This window comes from Rhinopithecus roxellana, chromosome 7 (assembly GCF_007565055.1).
Source record: "Rhinopithecus roxellana isolate Shanxi Qingling chromosome 7, ASM756505v1, whole genome shotgun sequence".
NCBI lineage: Eukaryota > Metazoa > Chordata > Mammalia > Primates > Cercopithecidae > Rhinopithecus > Rhinopithecus roxellana.
In genome coordinates this window covers 54176320-54204260 of record NC_044555.1, presented here as the reverse complement: position 1 = coordinate 54204260, position 27941 = coordinate 54176320, and the positions used below count along the sequence as shown (strand labels likewise).

General features: G+C 40.3%; 1 protein-coding gene across 2 annotated transcripts; it reads right to left on the bottom strand.

Moving 5' to 3' along the window:
* Window positions 1-93: 93 nt before the first annotated feature.
* Window positions 94-16529, bottom strand: LOC104663930 (putative G antigen family E member 3). 2 transcript variants are annotated; one of them, XM_030934455.1, is made up of 5 exons: window positions 16445-16529; window positions 15442-15533; window positions 13401-13509; window positions 1469-1594; window positions 94-221 (listed from the first exon to the last, which is right to left on the bottom strand). In XM_030934455.1, the coding sequence occupies exons 2-5, from the start codon at window positions 15523-15525 to the stop codon at window positions 205-207; spliced, it is 336 nt and encodes a 111-aa protein (XP_030790315.1). In that variant the 5' UTR covers window positions 15526-15533; window positions 16445-16529; the 3' UTR covers window positions 94-204. The 2 variants fall into 2 exon arrangements, with proteins under 2 accessions (XP_030790315.1, XP_030790316.1); XM_030934456.1 differs by lacking the exons at window positions 94-221; window positions 1469-1594; window positions 16445-16529 and adding exons at window positions 11212-11276; window positions 12529-12654; window positions 16257-16275.
* Between the last annotated feature and the right edge of the window lie 11412 nt (window positions 16530-27941).

Here is a 27941-nt window from a genome sequence, read left to right as displayed (position 1 = left end):
ATGTACCATCTCAAACACAGGATTTAAACGTTCAAAAAAGATACAATTCTAAAGACTATTAAAGATCCAGAAACAAAGTTAACAAAACTCTGCAAGGATTCTTTGCAGAAAACTGGAAAACTTTATTAAGAGAATGTTATCAGTCAAATTTCCAGCATAACAATAACATTCTTCGCTTCAGTCTTCATTTGTCTTGGTGTAAACCTATGGTTGCGCATCACCTATAACATAAATATAAAATTAGGACCCGTTACCAGATTTTTATTCATATGACACTAGAGGTACACAACTACCGAGTTCATGAACCAATATCAGAACCCTGAGGGTGACCCTTTAGCCTACATCCAGATAGCCTCTGAATAAACCCTGAAGGTAGACTTTCACGTATTAACAATATTTTTAATTCATGACACTTTTTCTAGTAGAATAAGGAAACAAAGAGACTGTTCAACTTCAGAATGAATTCGATCAGGTGAATCCATTTGTATGTATAAGTGGAAAGCAAAAAAACAAACAAACAAAAACGTATATACATTCAATGAAAATTCAACGAAACAAAATCCTAAGGGAAAAAGATATTTTTGAAGTATCATTTGAACATTTTGATATGAAATAAACTCTAAACACAGAAGATGTTTAGAACTCCCTAAGTGAAGGAAATAGAAAAGTCAGTATTACATTTGTTTTGTGTCTCTTGAGAAAAAGCGTAAAAACCTTAATTTGGTCTAGTTTAGCCATTACGCAGTTGCTTTACGTAGGGTGAACATTTGTCACTATTTTCACCGGTACTCCTGCCTCTTTACATGCCTCAAAGCAGTTCAGTTTTTACAGTAAACTGAATACCTACGCTACCTGTAAGCCACTACCATCACAGTTAACATCACAAAATAAACTGATGCTTATTATAAACATGTTACGTATTTGTTAAAAACAGGCCTCTATAAAAATATCTGAAAATTATAGGCTGTTGATTAAAAGACTTACATTCAAAATTCACGTTTTCATATTTTTTTACATGACACATAAAATTATATATATTTATCATGTATAACATGCTTTAAAATATATATACACACTGTGAAATGGCTACATCAAGCTAATTAATATCTGCATTACTTGAAACAGCTGTGAAGACACTCGATATCTATTCTCTTAGCATGTTTCATATCTTTCATATCATAATCCAATTAACTTTGACCCAATCTTTCTCCATCTTTTGAAGTCCTGGCCTCAAGTGATCCTTCTGCCTCGGCCTCCCAAAGTGCTGGAATTAAAAGCATGAGCCAGCACACATGGCCCTCTATCTCTGATAGCGTGTAAGGCAGCCATCTGGGGTCTGAACTACCTTCAAAGAATCTTTAGACGTGAAGTAAGATATTAAGTAGCAGTAATTTTACCTCTGTGCCACAAAAATATAATATTGTGAAAACAGACATCCTATAGTTTGCATATTAATAAAACAACATACCTGCTTCCAGCACTTTAGTGGGATCAAAAGTGGGCAGAGTCCCCTCCCTGACATCAGGACCATCTCCAGGCTCATCCTCTATCTTAAGCAGAGCCAGTTCCTGTTGAAAAGCTTCCACGTCAGGCCCTTAAAAGATAGAAAGGTCATCAGTTTACAAATTAAAACATGAACTATGAACGAGGAAATGGTAATGTGTATTCCCTCATCATTATGAAATAAAAACCTGTAGGCTAATTATTTCAGGAGTCTGTTGCCAGGAAAACAGGAAAAGCAGAGATGTTCAAACATCGCCCTTTCCTTTCCCAAGGCTGGCCCTAGACAACTTACCTCTCCCTTTTGTACTCGTTTGTTCTTATTCTTATCACATTAAATCACTGATTTGTTTGAGTCAGTCTGACTAGGGTATGAGCTTTAGGCTACAGTTTGGCACTGATGTTTCCAGCACTTAGTAAATCACGTGGCATGAGGAAGCATTAATAAATGTGTATTAAAAAGTTTCTTAAAAAATGCATGAGATGTCCGCAGATGGCAGAATAGGAAGCTACCAGGAGCCATTATTCCACAGAAACATAAAAAACAAAACAAAACAAAAAACAGAAAATGGCTGAACAAACCATACAGGAGCTCTGGAAAACACTCACAGGCTTACGACAACCATGGAAGTATCCAATCAATAAAAAGTCTCTGTTAAAATCGTAGGAAAGTTTTGTGGCTTTTTGTGTGTCCTTGTCCCACCCCTCCCCACAGCAGCAGGAAATGTTTAAGACTCCTTCCTAATGTTTTCTGGCGTCCTGTAACTGGTATGTCACAAAATATAATGCATAAATATACTTCCACCACCCATAAGCATTTATTCTCCACTCTCCCTTCACCTTCAACAGCAGGTGCTCCTTCATTTTCGATCTCCCCACTAGGTGCAATACCCTGATTTTCAGTTGGTGCTTCCCCTTCTTGACGTGTTTCCTCAATGGGCTGCTGGACCTAAGGGTGTAAGTGTGTGTGCGAATAAAAACTCAATAATATAAATACACAAACGCATACGTGCATCGAATCATAAATCTAAAGGTATTCTTCCAACAGACATATATATATATACACACACACAGAGAGAGAGAGAGAGAGAAGAGAGAGAGAGAGAGAGAGACAGAGAAATACCCATATCCATACAGCTAACACCAGAATATAATATTCCTGAACCAAACTTTCCTTCATGAGATGCCATCATCGTTTTTTATCAACATGGAACCCCTGGACCAGTGCATGTACACTAGCTCAAATATATTTTGTAAAATAAATTGTCTTAATAGAAAACATCAAATGTTAAAGGACTCACAATCACAGATTCAACCGGCTGGGAAGACTCTTGGTCATTTCCTCTTTCTGAGGACTGGGATCTTGTTCTTATATGCTCACTCATATTTCCCACTGAAAACAGAATACTGTTATTTGGAAAAAGTGTGTAAGAACTTAGCTATATATATGAACATTCCATGGCACAATGGTGATTTGTACTTTGAAAATTTTGAATTTATCTTAATTTTGAAAATATTTTCAAAATAATTCACAGAGCACTGATAAATATGCTTTCCAATCAAACTAAGGACAGATTTGTTTGTATCACAGTTGAAGAGGCACAGAAATCACCTTAACGCCATAGCAAAAGACAGATGACATTTCTGAGTTTTGGTTTCACAATCAGACTCTCCATCATGAAGACATTTAGGAAAAAACTGGCAGAGGATTGAAACTGAAATGACTACTGCTTTCGGCCCACTCCGATTTGCTAGGCCCATTTCACCCCCACACCCCTCCCAAAATCGAGTCTTGCTGGAAAGCACAGCCTCACCCATTCCTTCCCATGACGTTCACGGCGGAGGTGAGAAATTGTGAAACAGAGTGAACGTTATGCTCCTCACGGGACACCTCTGCCAGGCACTCTACAGACCTCAGGGCCGCAGTCACCAGCCCACAGCGTTCCCAGGTCCCAGGCCCCTTCCTTACCCAACACGCTGTCCCTTCCCGTGCCCCTACCGAGGAGTCTAGAAACTGTCCTGTCTCAGAGGGTTCCAGGAGTTTCCGGGACTCAGACACCTCTAACAGCACCCGCAGCACTCGCCCCATCTTCACGAGATCCCTCCCCTCTGCGGCCCACCTTCCTCCCTCGTCCCAGCCCAGCCACAATGATGAGTCCCATGGTGGCATCACGACCTGGGTGGAGCCCGACGAGGCCCTTTTCCTTCAGAAGCCACGGACTGTGCTGCAGGACCTGTTCAAACCAGCTGGCTCCTCCACACCTTCACTCACAACTAAATTCCCAGGAAGACCGCTCTTGGACCTACCGGCAGAGTCTCAGTCAGTGAGAAGGAATCAAGATGGCGGAAAGAACGAAGACACAACCTCTCCCTGCAAAACTCTGCCTGGACAGGAGGTGGACAGCAAGGCGCATGCGCAACAACAGACAGGCATATCAACAGACATGCGCAGCAACAGGTCTGTGCAGCATCCGCATTGAGGGGGGCATTCGCCTCCTGACTGAAGTTTTCCTGCCTCTGTGGAGAACCTAAATCACCAGCGCTCATGACATCGAAAATGAACTTGCAAAGCACTTTTCTCTTTCCTCCGCCCAACTTTTCTTTCCCTTCCAGTGGCTTTGGAGAATATGAGCCCTAGGTTACTCTAATAATGTGTATCAGAAAGATTCACCATCACAGAAATAAATCTTAAATATTTTAACACCTGTTTTACATATGCTTCCAGAAATCATTTTCTTGCCTCCTTCACGAGTTTGCTGTCATGCTTGCAGTGGTGTTACCCACTCCAATACGATAAGACATTCATAGTTTTTGGTTGCATTAATGTACGTTCAAAATCATTGATCCAGCTGGACAACATTAAAGTGGTAGGAACTCAACCTTAGTTGATTCCCTGTTTCACCCACTGTTTTGAAATGGCTCTTTCATCATCACCTACATCCCCACTCAATTTTGTATGTAACTCTCTTCTTTTAATTTTCTTCCATTGAGTTGCTTATACTTGTACCACTACTACACTCTTTTAATTGCTATAGCTTAATGATGTTTGAAATGTGAAGTAATGCTTGTCCTCCGTCACTGATTTCTCCTTTTCTATCAATTCTGACACGTTGGTCTTTCAGATCAACTGCAGAATCATTTGATCAGGTGCTAAAATATTCCTGTTGAGATACTAGTTACCATTTTTATATCACATGTTAACTCTGGGACAATAGCCATCTTTCTATTATAGAATCTCTCAATCAAAAGAAAAAAGAAAAAACAAAGCCACTCCTCAATTCCTCAAGTCTTTTAACATATGCCACACAATGCCTGTGTTATTTGCTTCATATTAGTTCTTCACATTCAAATTAAATTTATTCATGGGCATTTTTATTTTTCCATTCCATTGCTGACACGTGTTTGCTTTTACTCCACTATGGTTTTCACACAAGTCAAACAATCTCTGTTTGCAAACTATATGATTTCATACCTAGAAAATCCCAGACTCTCTGCCCAAAATCCACTTGATCTTATAAACAACTTCAGGAAAATTTCAAGATACAAAATTAACGTACAAAAACAGGAGCGTTTCTGTACACCAACTACCTTGAAGCTCAGAGCCAAATCAGAAACACAATCCCATTCACAATTGCCACAAAAAGAATAAAATACTTAGGAATACAGCTAACCAGGGAGGAGAACCATCTCTACTATGAGAACTACAAAACACTGCTCAAGGAAATCAGAGATGACACAAACAAATGGGAAAACATTCCATACTTGTGAACAGGAAGAATATTGTCAAAATGGCCAATCTGACCAAAGCAATTCATACATTCAGTGATAGTCCTATTAAATTACCAATGACATTCCTCACGGAATTAGAAAAAAAAATACTTTAAAATTCATATGGAGCCAAAAAAGAGCCCAAATAGCCAAGGCAATCTTAAACAGAAAGAATGAAGCCAAAGCATCATATTACCTGACTTCAGAGTATAATACAAGGCCACGGTAAACAAAACAGCATGGTACCGGTACCAAAACAGTCACAAAGACCAATGAAATAGAATACACAGCCCAGAAATAATGCTGCACACCTCCCACCTATTACCATCTGATCTTCAACAAAGTTGACAAAAACAAGCAATGTAGACAGGACTCTCTATCCAATAAATGGTGCTGTATGTAAAAGATTGAAACAGGACCACCTCATATCAAGAAAAATTAACTAAAGGTGGATTAAGAAACTAAATGTAAAACCCAAATTCATAAAAATCCTGGAAGACCCAGGCATTCTCATTCTGGACGTAGGTGAGGGTAAAGATTTCATAATGAAGATGCCAAAAGTAATTGCAACAAAAGCGAACATTGACAAATGGTATCTAATGAAACTAAAGAGCTCCTGCACAGCAAAAAATCAAAACAAAACAAAACAAAAAACAACTATCCACAGAGACAACACACAACACAGAGAATGGGAGAAAATGTTTGAAAACTATGCATCTGTCTAAGGTCTTGTATCCACAATCTATAAAGAACTTAAAGAAATTTACAAAAAATAAAAACAAAAAAATAAAAAGACACGCCATGTGCGGTGCCTCACACCTGTAATCCCAGCACTTTGAAAGGCCAAGATGGGCATATCACTGGAGGCCAGGATTTCGAAACCAGCCTGGCAAACATTAAAAACCCTGGCTCTACCATGAAATACAAACATTAGCTGGGTGAGGTGGTGCGTGCCTGTAATCCCAGATACTAGCGTGGCTGAGGCAGCAGAATAGCTTGAACCCAGGAAGTGGAGGTTGCAGTGAGTGGAGATCGTGCCACTGCTCTCCAGCCTGGGCAACAGACTGAGACTGCGTCTCAATAAACAAAACAAAACAACCCATACCAGTAAAAAGTGGGCCAAGGACATGAACAGACACATTTCAAAGGAAGACATGCATGAGGCCACAGCATATGAAATAAAGCTCAAAGTCACTGACCATTGGAGAAATACAATTCAAACCACAATGAGATATCATCTCACACCAGGCAGAATGGCTATTATTAAAAAGTAAAAAAATAAAATAAAATAACAGATGCTGGTGACATTGTAGAGAAAAAGAAACACTTATTCACTGTTGTAAATTAATTCAACCATCGTGGCAAACAGTGTGCTGATTTCCCAAAGACCTAGGATATTATCCAGGAGAACTTCCCCAATCTAGCAAGACAGGACAACATGCAAATTCACGAAATACAGAGAACACTACTCTGTTACTCCTTGGGAAGAGCAACCTCAAGACAATAATCGTCAGACTCTGCAAGGTTGAAACAAAAGGAAAAACGTTAAGGGCAGCCACAGAGAAAGATCAGGTTACCTACGAAGGAGAGCCCATCAGACTAACAGCGGACCTCTCTGCAGAAACCCTACAAGCCAGAAGAGAGTGGGGGCCGATATTCAACATTCATAAAGAAAAGAATTTTCAACCCGGAATTTCATATCCAGCAAAACTAAACTTCATAAGGGAAGGAGAAACAAAATCCTTTCCAGGACAGCAAACGCTGAGGGATTTTGTCACCGTCAGACCTGCCTTACAAGAGCTCCTGAAGGAAGCACTAAATATGAAAAGGAAACACCAGTACCAGCCACTGAAAAACAAACAAAAATATAAAGACAATGACACTATGAAGACACTGCATCAACTAATGTGCAGAATAACCAGCTAGCATCATGATGACAGGATCAAATTCACACATAACAATATTAACCTTAAATGTAAATAGGCTAAATGCCCCCATTAAAACACAAAGAGTGGCACATTGGATAAAATGTCAAGACCCATCGGTGTGATAGATACAGAAGACCCATCTCATGTGCAAAGGACACACAGGCTCAAAATAAAGGGATGGAGGAATATTGACCAAGAAAATGGAAAGCAAAAAAAAAAAGCAGGGGTTGCAATCCCAGTCTCTGATAAAACAGACTTTAAACCAACAAAATACAAAATTAGCCTGGCATGGTGGTGCACACCTGTAATCTCAGCTACTAGGGTGGCTGAGGCAGGAGAATCACTTCAAACAGGGAGGCAGAGGTTGCAGTGAGTGGAGACCGTGAGACTGCACTCCAGCCTGGGCAACAGACTGAGACTCTAGCTCAGAAAACAAAACAAAACAAAAAATATTACCATTAGAAAGTGACCCAAGGACAGGAACAAACACTTTCAAAAGAAGACATGCATGCGGCCAACAAGCATATGAAATAAAGCTCAAAACCACTGATCATTAGAGAAGTGCAATTTAAGCCACAATGACATATCATCTGCCACCAATCAGAATGGCTATTATTAAAAGGTAAAAAATAAAATTAAATTTAAAAAGTAACAGGTGCTGGTGACGTTGTGGAGAAAAAGAAACACTCGATCACTGTTGGTGGAAGTGTACATTAGTTCAACCATTGTGGGAAACAGTGTGCTCATTCCCCAGAGACCTAAAAACAGAACTACCATTCGATCCAAGCAATCCCATTACTGGGTATACAGTCAAAGGGATATAAACTGTTCTGTTATAAAGACGCATGCACACATATGTTCACTGCAGCACTATTCAAAATACAAAAGACATGGAATCAACCAAAAAGCCCATCAATGGTAGACTGGATAAAGAAAATGTAGTACATATATACCATGGAATAGTATGCAGCCGTAAAAACGAATGACACTATCTCCGTTGCTGGAATAAGGATGGAGCTAGAGGTCATTCTACTTAGCAAAGCAAAGCATGAACAGAAAACTAAATACTGTATGTTCTCACTTATAAGTGGGAGCTAAAAATGAGAAAAAATCCACACACAGAGAACAACAGACACTGGGGCCTACCAAAGACTGGAGGATGGGAGGAGGGAGAGGATCAGGAAAAATAGCTCATGAGTACCAGGATTAATAACTGGGTGACAAAATAATCTTAACAACAAACCCCCATGACACAAGTTCACCTGCATAACAAACCTGCACCACATGTATGCCTGAATTTAAAAGATACAAAAAGAATAGGAAAAAATAGATTTCAAAACAAAAACTTTCAGAAGAGACTAAAAGATCACTATATAATAATAAAGGGGTCAATTCATCAAGAGGATTTTAACAATTTTAAATATATATGCACCCAACACTTCAGCTCCCAGATATATAAAACAAATGCAATCAGAGCTAAAGAGAGAGATAGGCCCCAATAAAATAATAGATGGAGACTTCAGCCCCCCACATTCAGTATTGGACAGATCTGCCAAATCGAAACTCAACAACCACCACCACCACCACCAAAACAAAAACACAAAGTTAATCTGCACTACAGACACATGGATCTAATAGATATTTACAGAACATTTCATTCAAATGCTACAGAATACACATTCTTTTCCCCAGCACATGGATCATTCTCAAGGACAAGACCATATGTTAGGTCTCAAAACATTTAAAAAAAAACCTGAAATAATATCATGGATCGTGTCAGACCACAGTGGCATAAAACTAGAAATTAATAACAAGAGGAATTTTGGAAACTATACAAATACATGAAAACTGAATAATCTGCTCCTGAATGAATAATGGGTCGATGAAGAAACTAAGAAGGAAATTTAAAAATTTATTGAAACAAATGACGATGGAAACACAACATACCAAAACCGATGGGATAGAGCAAAAGCAGTACTCAGAAAGAGGTTTATAGCTATAAGTGCCTACAAGGAAACAGGTAAAAACTTCAAATAAACAATCTAATGATGCATCTTAAAGAGCTGCAAAGAAAGAGCAAACCAATCCAAAAATTAGAAGAAAATAAATAACGAAGATCCCAGCAGAAATAAACGAAATTGAAATGAAAAAAACCCCACAAAAGATAAATAACACAAAAAGTTGTTTTTTTAATAAGTTAACCCAAATTGACAAACCATTAGCCAAGCTAAGAAAAAAAGAGAGAAACCCAAATAAATAAAACCAGAAATCAAAAAGAATTGGGGAGGTTGAGGCAGGTGGATCACATGAGGCCGGGACCTCAAGACCAACCTGGCCAATATGGCAAACTCCATCTCTACTAAAAATAAAATTAATTAACCAGGCATGGTGGTAGGCGCCTGCAATTCCACCTACTAGGGTGGCTGAGGCAAGAGAATTGCTTGAACCCTGGAGGAGGAAGTTCAAGTGAGCTGAGACTCTGCTATTACACTCCAGCATGAGGACAAAAGGAGACTCTGTCTCCAGAAAAAAAAAAAAAAAAAAAAAAAAAAAAAAAAAAAAAAAAAAAAAACAGAAAAGAAAAAAGAAAAAGAAATGAAAAACAAGACGCTACAAAACTGATGCTGCCAAAATTCACAGGATCGTAACTGGCTCCTACGAGAAACTCCATGCCTATAAATTGGAAAATCTAGAAAAAAAATGGACTAATTCCTAGATACATACAACCTCCCAAGATTGAACCAGGAAGAAATCCATAACCTGAACAGACCAATAAAAAGCAACAAGATCAAAGCCATAATAAAAGTCTTCCAGTAAAGAAACGCCTGGACGTCATGGCTTCACTACTGAATTCTACCCAACGTTTAAAGAAGGACTAATACCAATCCTACTCAAACTACTTTGAAAACTAGAGGAGGAGGGAATAGTTCCAAACTCATTCTATGAGGCCAGTATTACCCTGACACCAAAACCAAACAAAGACACATGAAAAAAAGAAAACTACAGGGCAAAACCGCTGATGAATATTGATGCAGAAATCCTCAACACAATACTAGCAAATCAAATTCAACAATACGTTAGAAAGAATCATCATCATGACCAAGTGAGATATATCCCTGGGATGGAAGGATGGTTTAACATATGCAAATTAATGGATGTGATAAATCATATCAATGGAATGATAGATAAAAACCATATAATCATTTCAACTGATGCTGAAAAGCATTTAATAAATCTCAGTGTGTCATCATGATACAAACCCTCAAAACACCAGGGAAACAAGGAACATACTTCAATGTAATAAAGCAATATACCACAGACCCACAGCTAGTATTGAAATGCCTCATTGTCTGGGGTAACACCCAGAGTTCTTGGACTCACAGCCAAGGAAATCAAGGACATGGGCACACCAAGAGTGAGGTTTACAGCAGAAAGTTAATAGGAGAAACAAAGAGAACAGCTTTCTACTGCAGAGAGGGGTCCCAGAAAAAACAGTTGCCATCCTGCAATGAAATGCAGGGGTTTTTATAGATGAGCTAGTGGGGAGGCAGTATCTGATCACCTACATAGGGTACAAACAACCGGTTAGGACCAGGTGTACCATCTGCATAGGGTGTGAATCTCTGGCAGCCCCCACCCTAATCTTCTATTATGCAGGGAGGTCCTCAGCCTGGGCTACTCCATGTTGTTCATTTCGTTCTTACTGTGCATGTGCTAAAAAAGCAGAGATGGAAAGCCCATGGTGGACATGTCTGGCCCCACGTGGCCTTTTCTATCCGTGCAGCTGTTGGCATCCCCCTAGGAAAGCTTCCAGCTTCCTATCTATCTATGATAGAAAATCAATGTACCAACATTTTATCTCCATGTACCATCTCAAACATAGGATTTAAACATTCAAAAAAGATACAATTCTCAAGAGTATTAAAGATCCAGAAACAAATTTAACAAAAATGTGCAAGGATTCTTTGCAGAAAACTGGAAAACTTTATTAAGAGAATGTTATCAGTCTAATTTCCAGCATAACAATAACATTCTTCGTTTCAGTCTTCGTCTTGGTGTAAACCTATGGTTGCGCATCACCTATAACATAAATATAAAATTAGGATCCGTTACCAGATTTTTATTCATATGACACTAGAGGTACACAACTACCGTGGTCATGAACCAATATCAGAACCCTGAGGGTGACCCTTTAGCCTACATCCAGATAGCCTCTGAATAAAGTCTGAAGGTAGACTTCCAGGCATATTAACAATATTTTTAATTCATGACACTTTTTCTAGTAGAATAAGGAAACAAAGAGACTGTTCAACTTCAGAATGAATTCAATCCAGTGAATCTATTTGTATGTATAAGTGGAAAGCAAAAAACAAACAAAAAAAAACGCATATACTTTCAATGAAAATTCAATGAAACAAAACCCCAAGGGAAACAGATATTTTTAAAGTATCATTTAAATATTTTTATATAAAATAACTCTTGAATACAGAATATGTTTAGATCTGCCTAAGAGAAGGAAATAGAAAAGTCAGTACTACATTTGTTTTGTGTCTCTTGTGAAAAAGTGTAAAAACGTTACTTTGGACTAGTTTAGCCATTATGCAGTTGCTTTAAGTAGGGCGAATATTTGTCACTATTTTCACCGGTACTCCTGCCTCTTTACATGCCTAAAGGCAGTTCATTTTATACAGTAAACTGAATACCCACGCTAGCTGTAAGCCATTACCATCACAGTTAACATCACAAAATACACTGATGCTTATTATAAACATGTTGTGTATTTGTTAAAAACAGGCCTCTATAAAAATATCTGAAAATTGTTGGCTGTTGGTTAAATCACTTACATACAAAGGTCAGAACATATTTTCAAATCTTAAAATGACACATAAAATCGTATATATTTATCACGTATAACATGATGCTTTAAAAGATATATACACATTGTGAAATGGCTACATCAAGCTAATATCTGCATTACTTCAAATAGCTGTGAAGACACTCGATATCTACTCTCTTAGCATGTTTCATATCTTTCATATCATAATCTAATTAACTTTGACCCAATTTTTCTCCATCTCTTGAAGTCCTGGCCTCAAGTGATCCTTCTGCCTCAGCCTCCCAAAGTGCTGGAATTAAAAGCATGAGCAAGCACACCTGGCCCTCTATCTCTGATAGTGTGTAAGGCAGCCATCTGGGGTCCGAACTACCTTCAAAGAATCTTTAGATGTGAAGTAAGATATTAAAGTAGCAGTAATTTTATCTCTGTGTCACAAAAAATATAATATTGTGAAAACAGACACCCTATTGCTTGCATCTTAATTGAACAACATACCTGCTTCCAGCACTTTAGTGGGATCAAAAGTGGGCTGAGTCCTCTCCCTGACATCAGGACCATCTCCAGGCTCATCCTCTATCTTAAGCAGAGCCAGTTCCTGTTGAAAAGCTTCCACGTCAGGCCCTTAAAAGATAAAAAGGTCATCAGTTTACAAATTAAAACATGAACTATGAACGAGGAAATGTTAATGTGTGTTCCCTCATCATTATGAAATAAAAACCTGTAGGCTAATTATTTCAAGAGTCTGTTGCCAGGAAAACAGGAAAGCAGAGATGTTCAAACATCGCCCTTTCCTTTCCCAAGGCTGGACCTAGACAACTTACTTGTCCCTTTTGTACTCATTTGTTCTTATTCTTATCACATTAAATCAGTGATTTGTTTGAGTCAGTCTGACTAGACTATGAGCTTTAGGCAACAGTTTGGCACTGACATTTCTAGCACTTAGTAAATCACATGGCATGAGGAAGCATTAATAAATGTGTATTTAAAAAAGTTTCTTAAAAAATACATGAGATGTCCGCAGATGGCAGACTAGGAAGCTACAAGGAGCCATTCTTCCACAGAAACATAAGAAACAAAACAAAACAAAAAACAGAAAATGGCTGAACAAACCATACAGGAGCTCTGGAAAACACTGACAGGCTTACGACAACCATACAAGTACCCAATCGATAAAAAGCCTGTCAAAATGGTAGGAAAGTTTTGTGGCTTTTTATGTGTCCTTGTCCCACTCCTCCCCACAGCAGCAGCAGGAAATGTTTAAGATTCCTTCTTAATGCTTTCTGGCCTCCTGTTACTGGTATGTCTTAAATATAATGCATAAATATACCTCTACCACCCATAAGCATTATTCTCCACCCTCCTTTCACCTTGAACAGCAGGTGCTCCTTCATTTTCGATCTCCTCACTAGGTGCAATACCCTGATTTTCAGTTGGTGCTTCCTTTTCTTGACGTTTTTCCTCAGCGGGCTGCTGCACCTAAGGGTGTAAGTGTGTGTGAGAATAAAAACTTAATAATATAAATACACAAATGCTGCATATGTGCATCGAATCATAAATCTAAAGATATGCTTCCAACACACATATATATACACACACACATATATATACACACACATATATATACACACATATATACACACACACACATATATACACATATATACATACACATATATATACATGTATACATACAGACACATATATATATACACATATACACACACACACACAGAGAGAGAGATATGGAGGGAGAGAGAATTATCCATATCCATACAGGTAACACCAGAATATAATATTCCTGAACCACTCTTTCCTTCATGAGATGCCATCATCATTTTTTTTTTTTGGTTTTTTCATTTCTTTATTTTACTTTTTAAAATAATTTTTAACAGAAGTCTAACTTACAGAAAAGGGCACACACATCATCAGTATTGAGTCCCTTGTGTTTTTCCATTTGAACGTATTGGCATCCAGAGCCATTGATCTGCGATCTGCACTGACATGACGAGAACCTCCTAAGCCTCCCCATGCTGCCTTCCAGTCAGTACTCCCAACCCTAAAGGGTGGTTACTACCCTGACTTCTAATAACATAGATGAATTTTGTTAGTGTTTGAATTTGGTATGAATGGAAGGAGACAGTGTAGTATGTATTTCTTTGTATCTATTTTTTTTCTCAATATTGCATTGGTACAATTCACCCATGTTGTTACTTGTAGTTGTCATTTATTTATATTCTTATTGCTGTCCCATAGAACTTTCTGTGGCTGTGAAATGATTTTTGGCAGTGCTGTATGACACAGTAGCCATTAGCCACTTGTGAATATTGAGCTCGTGAGATACGGGTAGTGTGACTGGACAACTGAATTTTTAATCTTATTAATTTACATTTAAATTCACAAATGTGTCTAGTGCCTACTGTGTTGGACAGTGCAGCTGTATAGCGTTATATTTTATGAATATGCTACAGTTTTTTGTTTTTTTTTTTAAGACAAGGTGTGTCTCTCCCAGGCCAGAGTGCAGTGGTGTGATCACAGCTCACTGCAGCTTGACTGCCTGGGCTCAGGTGATCCTCCTTCTTCAGCCTCTGGGGTAGCTGGGACTACAGGCATGTGCCACCAACACCCAGCTAATTTTTTGTATTTTTATTGTAGAGATGGGGTCTCACTATGTTGCCCAGGCTGCTCTTAACTCCTGTGCTCAAGCAACCCGCCCGCCTCGGCCTCCCAAAATGCTGGGATTACAGATGTGTTACACAGCGCCCAGCCTGATTATGCTATAGTTTATATGTCCTATTGTTAATAAAAATGTGGCTGTTTCTGACTGTTACAAACAACGAAAATATAAACATTCCTATACCTGTCTTTTGGTGAACAAAAGCATGCATTTCTTTAGCATCTGTACCTGGGATTTGGCATTGCTGAGTCAGAAGGTATGCATATAATCAGTTTTGGTAAGTAGATATTACCAAAGAATTTTCCAGAATGATTGTACCAATTGACGCTCTCACCAGTTCTTTGAGAGTTCCATTTACTCCATATCCTTGAAAACCCTTAGTATTAGTCTCTTTTTTTTTTTGTCTTTTTTTATTTTTTTTATTTATTTATTTTTTATTTTTATTTTTATTTTTATTTTTTTTTCATTATACTTTAAGTTCTAGGGTACATGTGCATAACGTGCAGGTTTGTTACATATGTATACTTATGCCATGTTGGTGTGCTGCACCCATCAACTCGTCAGCACCCATCAATTCATCATTTATATCATGTATAACTCCCCAATGCAATCCCTCCCGCCATCGTCAATTTTTATCAGCATGGAACCCCTGGACCAGTGCATGTACACTAGCTCAAATATATTTTGTAAAATAAATTGTCTTAATAGAAAACATCAAATGTTAAAGGACTCACAATCACAGATTCAACCGGCTGGGAAGACTCTTGGTCATTTCCTCTTTCTGAGGACTGGGATCTTGTTCTTACATGCTCACTCATATTTCCCACTGAAAACAGAATATTGTTATTTGAAAAAAGTGTGTAAGAACTCAGCTATACATATGAACATTCCATGGCAAAATGGTGATTTGTACTTTGAAAATTTTGAATTTATCTTAATTTTGAAAATATTTTCAAAATAATTCACAGAGCACTGAGAAGTACTCATGCTTTCCAATCAAACTAAGGACAGATTTGTTTGTATCACAGTTGAAGAGGCACAGAAATCACTTTAACGCCATAGCAAAAGACAGAAGACATTTCTGAGTTTTGGTTTCACAATCAGACTCTCCATCATGAAGACATTTAGGAAAAAATGGGCAGAGGATTGAAACTGAAATGACTACTGCTTTCAGCCCACTCCGATTTGCTAGGCCCATTTCACCCCTCCCAAAATCGAGTCTTGCTGGAAAGCACAGCCTCACCCATTCCTTCCCATAACGTTCCCGGCGGAGGTGAGAAAATGTGAAACAGAGTGAACATTATGCTCCTCACGGGACACCTCTGCCAAGCACTCTACAGACCTCAGGGCCGCAGTCACCAGCCCACAGCGTTCCCAGGTCCCAGGCCCCTTCCTTACCCAACACGCTGTCCCTTCCCGTGCACCTACCGTGGAGTCTAGAAACTGTCCTGTCTCAGAGGGTTCCAGGAGTTTCCGGGACTCAGACACCTCTAACAGCACCCGCAGCACTTGCCCCATCTTCACGAAATCCCTCCCCTCTGTGGCCCACCTTCCTCCCTCGTCCCAGCCCAGCCACAATGATGAGTCCCATTGTGGCATCACGACCTGGGTGGAGCCGGACGAGGCCCTTTTCCCTCAGAAGCCACGGACTGTGCTGCAGGACCTGTTCAAAGCCAGCTGGCTCCTCCACACCTTCACTCACAACTAAATTCCCAGGAAGACCGCTCTTGGACCTACCGGCTGAGTTTCAGTCAGTGAGAAAGAATCAAGATGGCGGAAAGAACGAAGACACAACCTCTCCCTGCAGAACTCTGCCTGGACAGCAGGTGGGCAGCAAGGCGCATGCGCAACAACAGCCCCGCGTGGCAACAGACATGCGCAGCAACAGGTCTGTGAAGCATGCGCACTGAGGGGGGCATTCGCCTCCTGACTGAAGTTTTCCTGCCTCTGTGGAGAAACTAAACCACCAGCGTTCCTGATATCGAAAATGAACTTGCAAAGCACTTTTCTTTTTCCCACACCCAACCTTTCTTTCCCTTCCAGTGGCTTTGGAGAATATGAGCCCCAGGTTACTCTAATAATGTGTATCAGAAAGATTCACCATCACAGAAATAAATCTTAAATATTTTAATACCTGTTTTATGTACGCTTCCAGAAATCATTTTCTTGCCTCCTTCACGAGTTTGCTGTCATGCTTGCAGTGGTGTTACCCACTCCAACACGATAAGACATTCATAGATTTTGGTTGCATTATTGTACGTTCAAAATCATTGATCCAGCTGGACAACATTAAAGTGGTAGGAACTCAACCCTAGTGTTTGAATCCCTGTTTCACCCACTGTTTTGAAATGGCTCTTTTATCATCACCTACATCCCCACTCAATTTTGTATGTAACTCTCTTCTTTTAATTTTCTTCCATGGAGTTGTTTATACCTGTACCACTACTACACTATTTTAATTGCTGTAGCTTAATGATATTTGAAATGTGAAGTAATGCTTGCCCTCCCTCACTGATTTCTCCTTTTCTATCAATTCTGACACGTTGGTCTTTCAGATCAACTGCAGAATCATTTGATCAGGTGCTAAAATATTCCTGTTGAGATACTAGTTACCATTTTTATATCACATGTTAACTCTGGGACAATAGCCATCTTTCTATTATAGAATCTCTCAATTAAAAAAAAAAAAAAAGCCACTCCTCAATTCTTCAAGTCTTTTAACATATCCCACACAATGCCTGTGTTATTTGCTTCATATTAGTTCTTCACATTCAAATTAAATTTATTCATGGGCATTTTTATTTTTCTATTCCATTGCTGACACGTGTTTGCTTTTACTCCACTATGTTTTTCACGCAAGTCAAACAACCTCTGTTTGCAAACCATATGATTCCATACCTCGAAAATCCCGGTGTGTGATGTTCCCCTTCCTGAGTCCAAGTGATCTCATTGTTCAGTTCCCACCTATGAGTGAGAACATGCGGTGTTTGGTTTTTTGTTCTTGTGATAGTTTGCTGAGAATGATGGTTTCCAGCTGCATCCATGTCCCTACAAAGGACACAAACTCATCCTTTTTTATGGCCGCATAGTATTCCATGGTGTGTATGTGCCACATTTTCTTAATCCAGTCTGTCACTGATGGACATTTGGGTTGATTCCAAGTCTTTGCTATTGTGAATAGTGCTGCAATAAACATACGTGTGCATGTGTCTTTACAGCAGCATGATTTATAATCCTTTGGGTATATACCCAGTAATGGGATGGCTGGGTCATATGGTACTTCTAGTTCTAGATCCTTGAGGAATCGCCATACTGTTTTCCATTCTAGACCTTTTTCTAGTATTTGCCTAAGTTTAGTACACCTCACACTTCAACAATCTTTTCTACTACCTATCATGTCAGTGCATAGAAAAACATAGTAAAGATATTTGAAAGCACCATTTTCCTCAGTATCTATTTTCCACTAGCTTAAATAATTGTTTTCCGCTGGCTTCAGAGGCAGACATTTTTAACACCTAGATTAACAAATGCTAGTGGTAATATTTTGGGTCCTTTATTAAATCCTTAATGTGTTTTAGCTATTTCACCTTTGCTCTTCTAACATATGTAGAAATATTATAATTGACTGTATTCCATCTGTAATACAACCACGGCTTATTGGAGTAAAATATCCAATCTGAAAAAAAAAAAAAGAAAAAAGAAAAGAAAGAAAATCCTCTACCCAAAAGCTCCTTGATCTTATAAACAACTTCAGGAAATTTTCAGGATACAAAATTAATGTACATAAAGCAGGAGCGTTTCTGTACACCAACTACCTTGAAGCTCAGAGCCAAATCAGAAACACAATCCCATTCACAATTGCCACAAAAAGAATAAAATACCTAGGAATACAGCTAACTAGGGAATAGAACAATCTCTGCTATGAGAACTACAAAACACTGCTCAAAGAAATCAGAGATGACACAAACGGAAAATCATTCTATGCTTGTGAACAGGAAGAAGCAATATTTTCAAAATAGCCAAACTGACCAGAGCAATCTATAGATTCAATGGTGTTCCTATTAAACTATGAATGACATTCTACATGGAATTAGAAGAAAACTATTTTAAAATTCATATGGTATGGTTGCAGGGATCTGGCAAGATAGCCTAATAGGAAAAGCGTTGGTCTGCAGTTCCCAGCAAGACCAACACAGAATGCAAGGGATTTCTGCATTTCCAACTGAGGTACCCAGTTCATCTTATTGGGACTGGTTAGGCAGTGAGTACAGCCCACGGAGGGCAAGCAGAAGCAGGGTGGGGCATTGCCTACCCGTGAAATGCAAGGAGTCAGGAATCTCCCTCCCCAAGCCAAGGGAAACTACAACGTACTGTGCTATCTGGTCCAGATTCTACACTTCTCCCACAGTTTTTGCAATCTGCAGACGAAGAGATTCCTTCTTGTGCCAACACCAGCAGGACCCTGGGTTTCAAGCACAAAACTGGGCAGTTGTTCGGGCAGACACTGAGCTAGTTGCAGGAGTTTTATGTTTTTTTGGTACCCCAGTAGCACCTGGAACCCAGTGTGACACAACTGTTCACTCTTCTGGAAAGGGGGCTGAATCCAGGGAACCAGGTGGTCTTGCTCAGCAGGTGCAGTCCTATGGAGCCCAGCAAGCTAAGAATCACTGGCTTGAAATTCTCATTGCCAGACCAGCTGTCTGATGTCTACCTGGGACTATTGAGCTTGGTGGGAGGAGGGGTATCCACTATTACTGAGGCTTGAGTAGGCGATTTTCCCGACAATGTTAAGGAGACCTGGAAGCTCGGAATGGGAGGAACTCATCACAGGGTGGCAAAGTGGCTGTGGCCAGATTACCCTTCTAGATTCCTCCTCACTGGGCAGGGCATCTATGAAAGAAAGGCAGAGGCCCAGTCAGGGGTGTATAGATAAAACTGCCATCTCCCTGAGATAGAGCACCTGGGGGAAGGGGTGGCTGTGGGTGCAGCTGCAGTGGACTTAAATGTCCCTGCCTGCCGTCTCTGAAGAGAGGAGCAGATCCTGACAAGGAGGTTTCTCCCAGCATAGTGCTTAAGCTCTGCTAAGGGACAGACTGCCTCCTCAAGTGAGTCCCTGACCCCATGCCTCCTGACTGGGAGAGAACTCCCAGCAGGGGTCCACAGACACTTCATATAGGACAGCTCTGGCTGGCATCAGGCCAGTGCCCCTCTGGGACAAAGCTTCCAGAGGAAGAGGCAGGAAGCAATCTTTGCTGTTCTGCAGCCTCCACTGGTGAGGCCCAGGCAAACAGGGTCTAGAGTGGACCTCCAGCAACCTGCAGCAGACCTGCAGAAGACGGGCCTGGCTGCTGAAAGAAAAACTAACAAACATGGGGGCAGAGCAAGATGGCCGAATAGGAAGAGCTCCAGTCTCCAACTCCCAGCGCGAGCGACACAGAAGACCGGTGATTTCTGCATTTTCAACTGAGGTACTGGGGTCATCTCACTAGGGAGTGCCGGACAATCGGTGCTGGTCAGCTGCTGCAGCCTGACCAGCGAGAGCTGAAGCACGGCGAGGCAACGCCTCACCTGGAAGCGCAAGGGGGAAGGGGATCCGTTTTCCTAGTCAGGGGAACTGAGACACACAACACCTGGAAAATCGGGTAACTCCCACCCCAATACTGCGCTGTAAGCATACAGGCACACCAGGAGAACATATCCCACACCTGGCCGGGAGGGTCCCACGCCCACAAAGCCTCCCTCACTGCTAACACAGCAGTCTGCCGTGATCTATCCGCAAGGCAGCAGCGAGGCTGGGGGAGGGGCGCCCGCCATTGCTGAGGCTTAAGTAGGTAAACAAAGCCCCTGGGAAGCTCGAACTGGGTGGAGCTCACAGCAGCTCAAGGAAGCCTGCCTGTCTCTGTAGTCTCCACCTCTGGGGACAGCGCACAGCTGAAGACCAACAGGGGAAGTAGCCGGAGCCGGTGCAGACGCGAACGACTCTGTCTGACAGCTTTGGGGAGAGCCGTGGATCTCCCAACGCGGAGGTTGAGATCTGAGAACGGACAGACTGCCTGCTCAGGTGTGTCCCTGACCCCTGAGTAGCCTAGCTGGGAGAAATCCCCCACTAGGGGCAGTCTGACACCCCACACATCACAGGGTGGAGTACACCCCTGAGAGGACACTTCCAAAGGAAGAATCAGACAGGTACACTCGCTGTTCAGCAATATTCTGTCTTCTGCAACCTCTGCTGCTGATACCCAGGCAAACACGGTCTGGAGTGGACCTCAAGCAATCTCCAACAGACCAACAGACAGTCCTTCTGACGGTCAGAAGGAAAACTATCAAACAGGAAGGACACCTATACCAAAACCCCATCAGTACGTCACCACCATCAAAGACCAGAGACAGATAAAACCACAAAGATGGGGAAGAAGCAGGGCAGAAAAGCTGGAAATTCAAAAAATAAGAGCGCATCTCCCCCTGCAAAGGAGCGCAGCCCATCGCCAGCAACGGATCAAAGCTGGTCAGAGAATGACGTGGACGAGAGGAGAGAAGAAGGCTGCAGTCCATCAAACTTATCAGAGCTAAAGGAGGAATTACGTACCCAGCGCAAAGAAACTAAAAATCTTGAAAAAAGAGTGGAAGAATTGACAGCTAGACTAATTAATGCAGAGAAGATCATAAACGAAATGACAGAGATGAAAACCATGACACGAGAAATACGTGACAAATGCACAAGCTTCAGTAACCGACTCGATCAACTGGAAGAAAGAGTATCAGCGATTGAGGATCAAATGAATGAAATGAAGCGAGAAGAGAAACCAAAAGAAAAAAGAAGAAAAAGAAATGAGCAAAGCCTACAAGAAGTATGGGATTACGTAAAAAGACCAAATCTACGTCTGATTGGGGTGCCTGAAAGTGAGGGGGAAAATGGAACCAAGTTGGCAAACACTCTTCAGGATATCATCCAGGAGAACTTCCCCAACCTAGTAGGGCAGGCCAACATTCAAACTCAGGAAATACAGAGAACGCCACAAAGATACTCCTCCAGAAGAGCAAATCCAAGACACATAATTGCCAGATTCACCAAAGTTGAAATGAAGGAAAAAATCTTAAGGGCAGCCAGAGAGAAAGGTCGGGTTACCCACAAAGGGAAGCCCATCAGACTAACAGCAGATCTCTCGGCAGAAACTCTACAAGCCAGAAGAGAGTGGGCGCCAATATTCAACGTTCTTAAAGAAAAGAATTTTAAACCCAGAATTTCATATCCAGCCAAACTAAGTTTCATCAGTGAAGGAGAAATAAAATCCTTTACAGATAAGCAAATGCTTAGAGATTTTGTCACCACCAGGCCTGCCTTACAAGAGACCCTGAAGGAAGCCCTAAACATGGAAAGGAACAACCGGTACCAGCCATCACAAAAACATGCCAAAATGTAAAGACCATCGAGGCTAGGAAGAAACTGCATCAACTAACGAGCAAAATAACCAGTTAATATAATGGCAGGATCAAGTTCACACATAACAATATTAACCTTAAATGTTAATGGACTAAATGCTCCAATTAAAAGACACAGACTGGCAAACTGGATAAAGAGTCAAGACCCATCAGTCGGCTGTATTCAGGAGACCAATCTCACATGCAGAGACATACATAGGCTCAAAATAAAGGGATGGAGGAAGATCTACCAAGCAAATGGAGAACAAAAAAAAAGCAGGGGTTGCAATCCTTCTCTCTGATAAAACAGACTTTAAACCATCAAAGATCAAAAGAGACAAAGAAGGCCATTACATAATGGTAAAGGGATCAATTCAACAGGAAGAGCTAACTCTCCTAAATATATATGCACCCAATACAGGAGCACCCAGATACATAAAGCAAGTCCTTAGAGACTTACAAAGAGACTTAGACTCCCATACAATAATAATGGGAGACTTCAACACTCCGCTGTCAACATTAGACAGATCAACGAGACAGAAAGTTAACAAGGATATCCAGGAATTGAACTCATCTCTGCACCAAGCGGACCTAATAGACATCTATAGAACTCTCCACCCCAAATCAACAGAATATACATTCTTCTCAGCACCACATCGCACTTATTCCAAAATTGACCACATAATTGGAAGTAAAGCACTCCTCAGCAAATGTAAAAGAACAGAAATTATAACAAACTGTCTCTCAGACCACAGCGCAATCAAACTAGAACTCAGGACTAAGAAAGTCAATCAAAACCGCCCAACTACATGGAAACTGAACAACCTGCTCCTGAATGACTACTGGGTACATAACGAAATGAAAGCGGAAATAAAGATGTTCTTTGAAACCAATGAGAACAAAGATACAACATACCAGAATCTCTGGGACACATTTAAAGCAGTGTGTAGAGGGAAATTTATAGCACTAAATGCCCACAAGAGAAAGCAGGAAAGATCTAAAATTGACACTCTAACATCACAATTAAAAGAACTAGAGAGGCAAGAGCAAACACATTCAAAAGCTAGCAGAAGGCAAGAAATAACTAAGATCAGAGCCGAACTGAAGGAGATAGAGACACAAAAAACCCTCCAAAAATCAATGAATCCAGGAGTTGGTTTTTTGAAAAGATCAACAAAATTGACAGACCGCTAGCAAGACTAATAAAGAAGAAAAGAGAGAGGAATCAAATAGATGCAATAAAAAATGATAAAGGGGATATCACCACTGACCCCACAGAAATACAAACTACCATCAGAGAATACTATAAACGCCTCTACGCAAATCAACTAGAAAATCTAGAAGAAATGGATAATTTCCTGGACACTTACACTCTCCCAAGGCTAAACCAGGAAGAAGTTGAATCCATGAATAGACCAATAGTAGGCTCTGAAATTGAGGCAACAATTAATAGCCTACCCACCAAAAAAAGTCCAGGACCAGATGGATTCACAGCTGAATTCTACCAGAGGTACAAGGAGGAGCTGGTACCATTCCTTCTGAAACTATTCCAATCAATAGAAAAAGAGGGAATCCTCCCTAACTCATTTGATGAGGCCAACATCATCCTGATACCAAAGCCTGGCAGGGACACAACAAAAAAAGAGAATTTTAGACCAATATCCCTGATGAACATTGATGCAAAAGTTCTCAATAAAATACTGGCAAACCGGATTCAGCAGCACATCCAAAAGCTTATCCACCATGATCAAGTGGGCTTCATCCCTGGGATGCAAGGCTGGTTCAACATTCGCAAATCAATAAACGTAATCCAGCATATAAACAGAACCAAAGACAAGAACCACATGATTGTCTGAATAGATGCAGAAAAGGCTTTTGACAAAATTCAACAGCCCTTCATGCTAAAAACGCTCAGTAAATTCGGTATTGATGGAACGTACCTCAAAATAATAAGAGCTATTTATGACAAACCCACAGCTAATATCATACTGAATGGGCAAAAACTGGAAAAATTCCCTTTGAAAACTGGCACAAGACAGGGATGCCCTCTCTCACCACTCCTATTCAATATAGTGTTGGAAGTTCTGGCTAGGGCAATCAGGCAAGAGAAAGAAATCAAGGGTATCCAGTTAGGAAAAGAAGAAGTCAAATTGTCCCTGTTTGCAGATGACATGACTGTATATTTAGAAAACCCCATCGTCTCAGCCCAAAATCTCCTTAAGCTGATAAGCAACTTCAGCAAAGTCTCAGGATACAAAATTAATGTGCAAAAATCACAAGCATTCTTATACACCAGTAACAGACAAGCAGAGAGCCAAATCAGGAATGAACTTCCATTCACAATTGCTTCAAAGAGAATAAAATACCTAGGAATCCAACTTACAAGGGATGTAAAGGACCTCTTCAAGGAGAACTACAAACCACTGCTCAGTGAAATCAAAGAGGACACAAACAAATGGAAGAACATACCATGCTCATGGATAGTAAGAATCGATATTGTGAAAATGGCCATACTGCCCAAGGTTATTTATAGATTCAATGCCATCCCCATCAAGCTACCAATGAGTTTCTTCACAGAATTGGAAAAAACTGCTTTAAAGTTCATATGGAACCAAAAAAGAGCCCGCATTCCCAGGACAATCCTAAGTCAAAAGGACAAAGCTGGAGGCGTCACGCTACCTGACTTCAAACTATACTACAAGGCTACAGTAACCAAAACAGCATGGTACTGGTACCAAAACAGAGATATAGACCAATGGAACAGAACAGAGTCCTCAGAAATAATACCGCACATCTACAGCCATCTGATCTTTGACAAACCTGAGAGAAACAAGAAATGGAGAAAGGATACCCTATTTAATAAATGGTGCTGGGAAAATTGGCTAGCCATAAGTAGAAAGCTGAAACTGGATCCTTTCCTTACCCCTTATACGAAGATTAATTCAAGATGGCTTAGAGACTTAAATGTTAGACCTAATACCATAAAAACCCTAGAAGAAAATCTAGGTAGTACCATTCAGGACATAGGCATGGGCAAGGACTTCATGTCTAAAACACCAAAAGCAATGGCAGCAAAAGCAAAAATTGACAAATGGGATCTAATTAAACTAAAGAGCTTTTGCACAGCAAAAGAAACTACCATCAGAGTGAACAGGCAACCTACAGAATGGGAGAAAATTTTTGCAACCTACTCATCTGACAAAGGGCTAATATCCAGAATCTACAAAGAACTCAAACAAATATACAAGAAAAAAACAAACAACCCCATCAAAAAGTGGGGAAAGGATATGAACAGACATTTCTCAAAAGAAGATATTCATACAGCCAACAGACACATGAAAAAATGCTCATCATCACTCGCCATCAGAGAAATGCAAATCAAAACCACAATGAGATACCATCTCACACCAGTTAGAATGGCAATCATTAAGAAGTCAGGAAACAACAGGTGTTGGAGAGGATGTGGAGAAATAGGAACACTTTTACACTGTTGGTGGGACTGTAAACTAGTTCAACCATTATGGAAAACAGTATGGCAATTCCTCAAGGATCTAGAACTAGATGTACCATATGACCCAGCCATCCCACTACTGGGTATATACCCAAAGGATTATAAATTATTCTACTACAAAGACACATGCACACGTATGTTTATTGCGGCACTATTCACAATAGCAAAGACTTGGAATCAACCCAAATGTCCATCTGTGACAGACTGGATTAAGAAAATGTGGCACATATACACCATGGAATACTATGCAGCCATAAAAAAGGATGAGTTTGCGTCCTTTGTAGGGACATGGATGCAGCTGGAAACCATCATTCTTAGCAAACTATCACAAGAAGAGGAAACCAAACACCGCATGTTCTCACTCATAGGTGGGAACTGAACAATGAGATCACTTGGACTCGGGAAGGGGAACATCACGCACTGGGGCCTATCATGGGGAGGGGGGAGGGGGGAGGAGGGAGGGATTGCATTGGGGAGTTATACATGATATAAATGATGAATTGATGGGTGCTGACGAGTTGATCGGTGCAGCACACCAACATGGCATAAGTATACATATGTAACAAACCTGCACGTTATGCACATGTACCCTAGAACTTAAAGTATAATAATAAAAAAAAAAAACTAACAAACAGAAAGCAATAACATCAACATCAACAAAAAGGACTCCCAGATGGAAACCACATCCAAAGGTCTTCAGCCTCAAAGATCAAAGGTAGCTAAATCCATGAAGATGAGGAAAAACCAGCACAAAAATCCTGAAAATTCCAAAAACCAGAATGCCTCTTCCCCTCCAAATGATTGCAACTCCTCTCCACCAAGGACACAAAACTGGATGAAGAATGAGTTTGACAAACTGATAGAAGTAGGCTTCAGAATGTGGGTAATAACAAACTCCTCTGAGCTAAAGGAGCATGTTCTAACCCAATGCAAGGAAGCTAAGAACCTTGACAAAAGGTTACAGGAACTGCTAACTAGAAGAACCCGTTTTAGGGAAGAACATAAATGACCCGAGGGAGCAGAAAAACAGAGGACTATATCTTCATGAAGCATACACAAGAATCAATAGCTGAATCGATGAAGTGGAAGATCAGAGATTGAAGATCAACTTACTGAAATAAGGCGTGAAGACAAGATTAGAGAAAAAACAATGAAAAGGAACGCATTAAACCCCAAACAAATATGGGACTATGTGAAAAGACCAAACCTACGATTGATTGGGGTCCCTGAATGCGACGGGGAGAATGAAAGCAAATTGGAAAACACACTTCAGGGTATTATCCAAGAGAACTTCTCCAACCTAGCAAGACAGGCCGACATTCAAATACAGGAAATACAGAGAACACTACTAAGATACTCCTTGAGAACAGCAACCCCAAGACATATAATCATCAGATGCTCCAAGGTTGAAACAAAGGGAAAAATGTAAAGGGCAGCCAGAGACCAAGGTCAGATTACCTATAAATGGAAGCCCATCAGACTAACAGCAGATCTTTCTGCAGAAACCCTACAAGCCAGAAGAGAGTGGGGGCCAATGTTCAACATTCATAAAGAAAAGAATTTTCAACCCAGAATTTCATACCGAGCCAAACTAAGCTTCATAAGGGAAGGAGAAACAAAATCCTTTCCAGAACAGCAAATGCTGAGGGATTTTGTCACCATCAGGCCTGCCTTACAAGAGCTCCTGAAGGAAGCACTAAATATGGAAAGGAAAAACTGGTACCAGTCACTGCAAAAACACACCAGAATATAAAGACCAACAACACTATGAAGAAACTGCAACAACTTAAGTGCAAAATAACCAGCTAGCAACATGATGACAGGATCAAATTCATACATAACAATATTAACCTTAAATAAAAATGGGCTAAATGCCCCAGTTAAAAGACACAGTCTGGCAATTGGACAAAGAGTCAAGACCCATCAGTGTGCTGTATTCAGGAGACCCATCTTATGTGCAAAGACACACATAGGCTCAAAATAAAGGAATGGAGGATTGTTGACCAACAAAACCAAAAGCAAAAAAAAAAAAAAAAAAGCAGATTCCTAGTCTCTGAAAAAACAGACTTTACACAAATTTAACCAGCAAAGATGAAAAAAGACAAAGAAGGGCATTACATAATGGTAAAGGGATCAATCCAACAAAAAGAGCTAACTATCCTAAATATATATCCATCCAATATAGAAGCACCCAGATTCATAAAATAAGTTCTTTGAGACCTACAAAGAGACATACACACCCACCCAATAATAGTGGGAGACATTAACACCCTATTGTCAACATTAGACAGATCAATGAGATAG

What these genes read in the sequence shown, in the direction of transcription:
- LOC104663930 (XM_030934455.1), bottom strand. Translation starts at nt 15,525, where the DNA reads ATGAGTGAGCATGTAAGAACAAGATCCCAGTCCTCAGAAAGAGGAAAT. An exon ending in AGCCGGTTGAATCTGTGATT is followed by an intron (nt 13,510 to 15,441) that starts GTGAGTCCTTTA and finishes TTACACCCTTAG; the next exon opens with GTGCAGCAGCCCGCTGAGGA. An exon ending in AGGAGCACCTGCTGTTCAAG is followed by an intron (nt 1,595 to 13,400) that starts GTGAAAGGAGGG and finishes CTATCTTTTAAG; the next exon opens with GGCCTGACGTGGAAGCTTTT.